We start from the raw sequence: 7,428 nt of genomic DNA, 5'->3' as shown, positions 1-7,428 counted from the left end.
ACTTGTCAATGCGATATATGTGACATGAACTGTTATTCCCAGAGTGCATAGCGATATCTTAAAGCACCCCAAGTGCGCGCTGTTTTAACCTCTAGCGGGTCTTTCGAAACTATCAATTATATCTTCAAATACATTTTCTTATATAAGAAAATCAGCTTTCTGATGCGGGAATAACTGTAATTACAGAGCTATTATCGATACACGTTTTGTTACCTTGCAGAGATACAAGGCTCGGATTGGACCAAACTACATTCCGTAGATTTTCCAGTGTTGTGTTTACAGAAATGGCTCCTCCTCTCTAGTAAGAACGACGACATTACACTTTGTGTCAGCAAGTTATTATGAATAAATACATTTAAAGAGCATAGATAGCAAGCAACAACATATGTAGCTATATTCATCAAGTGAATCTGAAAGTTGCGCCTTCTCTTGATAACCTTCGAACTTGCTCGAGGGAAATAACGTTTGCTGCGCGATATAGCTAACTACTCACAATAGCTATCTAGCAGTAGCATCTAACGTCCGCTAGCTAGCTCATTTGGATGTTTAGCCCTGTTTTATGGAACGTAAACAACCATTGAAGGGTGTGTTTCAATAGCTTGCGAGTTTCCCCATATATTCAACCTGCCACTGTGGGGAAGCAGATCATCATGAACTGCCGTTCGGAGGTTCTGGAGGTGTCGGTGGAGGGAAGACAGGTCGACGAGGCTATGCTGGCTCTGTTGCACACTATCCTATTGCATCGCAGCACTGGAAAATTTCACTACAAGAAAGAGGGCACCTACTCCATTGGCACTGTTGGCACACAGGACATTGACTGCGACTATATTGATTTCAGTTTTGTTCGTGTTTCTTCAGATGAGCTTGACAGGGTCATCAGGAAAGCAGTGGGCGAATTCAAGGTAAGGCCTGGCCTGTCTGACTATTTTGATTGTTTGGCTATTGAAATTATACATTAAAACATGTAGCTAGCTGTATTTTTTAAAAACTGGCATCCATTGACCTCTGGATCTATGTTGTTCTTTACAGGATGCCATGGGCAACGGGACTGATGGAATGGGACAAATCTCACTGGAGTTCTACCAGAAAAAGAAGTCTCGCTGGCCTTTCTCTGATGAGTGTATTCCATGGGAGGTCTGGAGCATTAAGGTCAACGTCGTCAACCTGGCCAACGAGCAGGAGAGACAGATCTGCCGGGAGAAAGTGGGCGAGAAGCTGGGCGAGAAGGTGATCAACATTGTGGAGGTGATCAACCAGCACGAGTACCTACCCAAAATGCCCACACAGTCGGAAGTGGACAATGTGTTTGACACCAGCCTCAAAGACGTACAGCCTTACCTGTACAAAATCACTTTTCAGATCACTGATACGCTGGGCACCTCAGTAAGCACCACCATGAGAAGGCTGATAAAAGACACCTTAGCACTGTGAGGGAGCCTCAAGATAATTTGCATCGTAAAACATGGCTGTGGGTAGCTTGGTTCCAGATCTGTTTGTGCCGTCTTGCCAACTCCTATGATTGTGACCATAGGATGTTATCAAGACAACACAAATGGATCAGGGGCTAGGCTGTGTACTTTATTGACTATGGGATGTAATTGCTTCATTGACATCGGCATTTGCAGGCCTGTGAGTGTCTTAAGTATTAGTTAGAAGCACTGGTAGTACGCTAGAAGTACCACCATCAAATGTCTAATCCGCTTTATTCACATTTGTAAGCAGTCATTTTAGGATCCTACTTATCTATCCCTATTCTTTCACAAAATGCCTTTGTCAACACTGAAACATGACCTTTCACATCCGATAGTACAATTTGAGCTTTTATGTTTTTGTATGAAGAAAGTGCTGCAAAAGTAGCATGTCTGTCTGAAACAGGTTTTCATTTAATAACTGCTTTAAGTAATTGTAAAGTAACTATCTTATTTATGTTTATGACATTAGCTTTTGTTATTAGAAAATAATGTGCAGAAAGGTGTTTCACTTTTGAAAATAAAATTGATAATCCTAATTGACTTCACTTTGTTATTCTAGAAAACCACCTGGTTCTGTGCTTACTGATGTTAATTAAGGAAAAGACAGACCAACGCGAACTTCGGCCTTGCGCAGTGGGTGGCCGTCCTATTGCGTCTGACCACAGAACATTGGTCGTCATTTTCTGTTCATTTCCTGACTACACGTTGAATTGCCGCGCTTCTTCCACACCAAGCAGGTGATTTACTGCAGATGACTGACATTCGTGTTAGTCTGTCCTCTCCTTTACAGGTTCAGATTTGTGCAGTATATTCAAAGACAGTACAGTATGAAGATAGGAAGAAACTGCTTCTACAATAGACAGTGGCGATTTTAGCATGTAAATGTTGGGGCAAACTCCCCACATTTTGTTTTAGATGCATGTCATTAAAGCCACTACACAACACTAAACAATACATTAATTGGACTATAACAGTGACAAACGGTGTTGGGACTGCTGCCCCAACACCTTACCAATTTTACTCCTGGTTATCAGCGGAGCCTTGTCTGGCAGTGAAACAGTTAATTCAGCCTCATTTACTGCCTTTAAAAAAAACATATCTCATATGGCTGACTGGCTTAAACAAATGTGGTTTCTACTGACAATTGAGATGTACAAACTATGGCATAAGGGGACGACGAGGGTAAATGGCAATCGTAATTTCGATTAAGACAATGAGCGAGTTAAGACGGACATAGTCAATATAACTAGTTGTTCAGCACTTTTTAAATGTACGACGACAAAATTCAGAACATGGGCCGTTCTTACAGTATTCTCCCTGTACACCGAGTCAGAACCATAGGGTAAATAAAGGGGGCATATAAGCAGACAATTACATTTTTACAATATTCAATGATGACATTTCTCTAAAACAGGCTATAGGTTACATGTGCACCACCAAGTCAGAACAGTAGGCTAAATTATGAGGGGAAATGGCCCAAATTATTAGGGTGGGGCACATGGGCTATTAACAGCTTACTACACAACATACACTTAGTATTACTTTCTTAGCTACAGTATACATATCTCCCTGGCATATTACATCATTTATGCAGCAGCATATAATACATTTTTGGACTTGCCTTATTGTGCTATGCTCACTTGAACAGGAAGGTGGTGCGGCGGTCTTTCGTGGGCAAATTTTGTCATCAAAGTCTGGCATTCTCTGGATTTATGGTGCTTTCAAAGAAAACTGGGAATTCTGAAAAAACAAAGGTAGAATCATGACGTTAGTGATCTTCAGGTCGGAGCTCTCAAAAGAGGCCCGAGTTCCTGACTTGGAATTCAGAGTTGCATGACTGTTCAAAACGTATTTTCCCAGTCAGAGCTTGTTTTTTTCAGAGTTCCCAGTTGTCTTGAACTCACTGAAGTCTGAGATTTTCCAGTTCTGAGTTTCTAGTTGTTCTGAAAGCGGCAGAAGTCATGCTGGATTAACAGCATGGTCAATGTTTATCCTTTTAAACTTGGAAAAGAAACCCCTACAAGAGATTCTTAAAGACTTGGACCACACATCCACTCCACTGAATAGCAGGCTAGTGATTGCTTTGCAATGCTTGCAGTTAGCCACTGATTTTTCCAAACCACTAATTGTTGAATTTGCCATTTCCAACTTGTTGTGTAATGTTAATGTCCAATGGTCGATGAGCACCGATACGTTTTATCTATAATTTATCATCATATGACAAGGATTTAAAAGGATTTGCCAGTAGATTGTCGACTTGATTCATGATGATGACTGCTACGTAGCTTGCTAACTAAGATTTTGAAAGTTGATGTTGACATGATCAGTCCAATCAAAGCTACTGTGATTTGACGTCATTTTATCTGTGGCCAATGACTTTGAGCCTTCTTGCATGGGCACTTCTAATGTAACTCTATGACAGCACCCCTTGGGCTCTCCCCATAGATTTTGCAATAACGTGGCATCCCTATGAGTGACAGAACACTGAGCCAATTACGACGCAACTAGAGAACATTACCACCCCTACGCAGAAAGCACTGAGCTGGGCTGAAACACCTGCATTTTGGAGCTGCCAAACTCAAGAAAGCAAAAAAGAGACCATGTTTGTATGCGGCTTTATTAACTCAATTATTATTTTTTATATATTTTTTTACATTGTTTGCAAACTGATATGTGACACGTTTTAATGCCAAAACAACATGCAAAACAGCCAAAATTATAGCTTGCCGTCTTCATAGACCTTGCCAAGGCTTTCGACTCTGTCAATCACCGTATTCTTATTGGCAGACTCAGTAGCCTCGGTTTTTCGGATGACTGCCTTGCCTGGTTCACCAATTACTTTGCAGACAGAGTTCAGTGTGTCAAATCGGAGGGCATGCTGTCCGGTCCTCTGGCAGTCTCTATGGGGGTGCCACAGGGCTCAATTCTCGGGCCGACTCTCTTCTCTGTATATATCAATGATGTTTCTCATGCTGCGGGCGATTCCCTGATCCACCTCTACGCAGACGACACCATTCTATATACTTCCGGCCCGTCCTTGGACACTGTGCTATCTAACCTCCAAACGAGCTTCAATGCCATACAGCACTCCTTCCGTGGCCTCCAACTGCTCTTAAACGCTAGTAAAACCAAATGCATGCTTTTCAACCGTTCGCTGCCTGCACCCGCACGCCTGACCAGCATCACCACCCTGGATGGTTCCGACCTTGAATATGTGGACATCTATAAGTACCTAGGTGTCTGGCTAGACTCTAAACTCTCCTTCCAGACCCATATCAAACATCTCCAATCGAAAATCAAATCAAGAGTCGGCTTTCTATTCCGCAACAAAGCCTCCTTCACTCACGCCGCCAAACTTACCCTAGTAAAACTGACTATCCTACCGATCCTCGACTTCGGCGATGTCATCTACAAAATTGCTTCCAACACTCTACTCAGCAAACTGGATGCAGTTTATCACAGTGCCATCCGTTTTGTCACTAAAGCACCTTATACCACCCACCACTGCGACTTGTATGCTCTAATCGGCTGGCCCTCGCTACATATTCGTCGCCAGACCCACTGGCTCCAGCTCATCTACAAGTCCATGCTAGGTAAAGCTCCGCCTTATCTCAGTTCACTGGTTACGATGGCAACACCCATCCGTAGCACGCGCTCCAGCAGGTGTATCTCACTGATCATCCCTAAAGCCAACACCTCATTTGGCCGCCTTTCGTTCCAGTTCTCTGCTGCCTGTGATTGGAACGAATTGCAAAAATCACTGAAGTTGGAGACTTTTATCTCCCTCACCAACTTCAAACATCTGCTATCTGAGCAGCTAACCGATCGCTGCAGCTGTACATAGTCTATTGGTAAATAGCCCACCCATTTTCACCTACCTCATCCCCATACTGTTTTTATTTATTTATTTTTCTGCTCTTTTGCACGCCAATATCTCTACCTTTACATAACCATCTGATCATTTATCACTCCAGTGTTAATCTGCATAATTGTAATTATTTGCCTACCTTCTCATGCCTTTTGCACACAATGTATATATAGACTCCCCTTTTTTCTACTGTGTTATTGACTTGTTAATTGTTTACTCCATGTGTAACTCTGTGTTGTCTGTTCACACTGCTATGCCTTATCTTGGCCAGGTCGCAGTTGCAAATGAGAACTTGTTCTCAACTAGCCTACCTGGTTAAATAAAGGTGAAATAAAAAAAATAAAAAAAAAACAGGTGGGGTTCAAAACATGTGGGGCTCTGGCCCTGAATGATGTGTCGCTACTGACAATAGAAATCCCAGATCACACTTATAGCCAATGTCATGGCGATGTTAGCTAGTTCATGCACAGAAACGCGTCATCGGGTATAAAGGTAATCTCGTGCGGAACTGCACATGTGCAGGCCTTCAATTTATAGGCACTCCTTCGATATAAACCTGGTCTGTTAGGTCTATTTCGCAAGTATTCGCAAGTCTCGCCATTTTGCCTCTCTGGGTAATTATCAACCTCAACTATTTCAGACTTAATCATACTAGTATTGAACCGACAGAGAGTAAAATCCACATGTTCTTAGCCATTCAAATTCACTCTTGTGAATTCTATTCAAATTCACTCTACTATGCAAGTCGCTTATGTGCTGTTGTATTTGTGTACCAAATTAATAATTAAAAACATCTACCATACACCACACCCAGTATATATATAATATATATCATTTAGAACTGTGGTATACTGTATACCAAGCATGCAGCTTCAGACAGGTCAAGTTGTAAAGATGTTGAGGAAATCTTCAAATAAAGAATTAGTAACTAAACAGTCAAGGCATTTTTTAGGTTGAGAGGCCAGATGCTATATTCAAAAGCAGTATTTGCCATGCAGCTGTGTGGATGTTTTTCCTCATCTAAGTTGCAAAGGTTTCCTCTCCAATCATGTATTTTTCATTCACAGGATGACCTTGTACAATAATGGAGAGAAAAGCATTTCCAGTCTCTATATTCTCAAGGGCCACAGAGCAGACAGCAAATTCACTTCCAGAGTCACAGCCAAAAAATTAGTCACCACTGTCCAAGTGGCTAAACAGTTTGAAAAACATATCTGTGACCCACGGCAGTGACCATTTGTCCAAGGAAAAACTTTGGCACCATTTCTCTTTGTCATATTAGTTCATTTTAATCTATTTTGCATTGTTATCTGTAACAGCTTTGGTAATGCCTTAATAATGGTGCAACTAGTGCAAACATGATAGCAGTTTCAACCGTTCCATAGTGGAAACGAAAGCCAACTAGAGACATTACTAATTTAAACACATACCAACTTGTCCTGAAAACAATCATGATTCCAGGTAGTGATGGGGGGGAATCGCTACAGTTACATTTAGGAATATTATTTTTGACGCTATATCGTATAGTTTGGACAATAGAACAATATATTTTTGGCGTTAATTGGGTGTACCTGCACCAAAACTTCATATTTTTAAATAGGGAGCCAATTTGTTTTCAGAACTTATTTCCATGCCTGATAAAAACTTGTTTCTCATGGCTCTCTCTTGTCCCTCTGCAGCAGACATATGGTGAGCAATATGTTTAATATATCTAATGGCAATAAAATCACAGTATTGAATCGCAATATATATCGTATCGGCACCTAAGTATCGTGATAATATCATATCGCGAGGTTCCTGGCAATTCCCAGCCCTAATTAAAGGGTGTTAGTTTCTTATAAGCACAATACAAACAATATACACACTCAATATCAAGGCAGAGATATTGAGAATTATGAACTCTTTATTACAGAAAAAAATTCAAGCACAAAAACTGTAGAAAAAAACTAAACTGCTGTAGTTCATGTAGAGCAACCATACAAATATTAATCATTGCAGAAATAACAGAGTAATACTAAAATTATGTATTTTCATAAACAAACAAATTATTGGTACACAATTATACAAACGCTGCCATATACACAAAAT

General features: G+C 40.9%; 1 protein-coding gene across 1 annotated transcript; it reads left to right on the top strand.

Annotated features, from left to right (window-relative positions):
* The first annotated feature begins 41 nt into the window (after positions 1–41).
* On the top strand, positions 42–2,012 carry LOC139423093 (autophagy-related protein 101). Its single transcript, XM_071174737.1, has 2 exons — positions 42–902; positions 1,030–2,012. The coding sequence occupies exons 1-2, from the start codon at positions 651–653 to the stop codon at positions 1,429–1,431; spliced, it is 654 nt and encodes a 217-aa protein (XP_071030838.1). The 5' UTR covers positions 42–650; the 3' UTR covers positions 1,432–2,012.
* Positions 2,013–7,428: the final 5,416 nt, after the last annotated feature.

This window comes from Oncorhynchus clarkii, chromosome 12 (genome assembly GCF_045791955.1).
Source record: "Oncorhynchus clarkii lewisi isolate Uvic-CL-2024 chromosome 12, UVic_Ocla_1.0, whole genome shotgun sequence".
Lineage (NCBI taxonomy): Eukaryota > Metazoa > Chordata > Actinopteri > Salmoniformes > Salmonidae > Oncorhynchus > Oncorhynchus clarkii.
Note: the sequence above shows the minus strand (reverse complement) of the source record. Positions and strands in the feature narration are given on the sequence as shown.

Bases quoted from the DNA above. Each gene is read 5' to 3' on its own strand.
- LOC139423093 (XM_071174737.1), top strand. From the start codon at position 651: ATGAACTGCCGTTCGGAGGTTCTGGAGGTGTCGGTGGAGGGAAGACAG. The intron at 903-1,029 runs GTAAGGCCTGGC...TGTTCTTTACAG, and splicing joins AAGCAGTGGGCGAATTCAAG to GATGCCATGGGCAACGGGAC.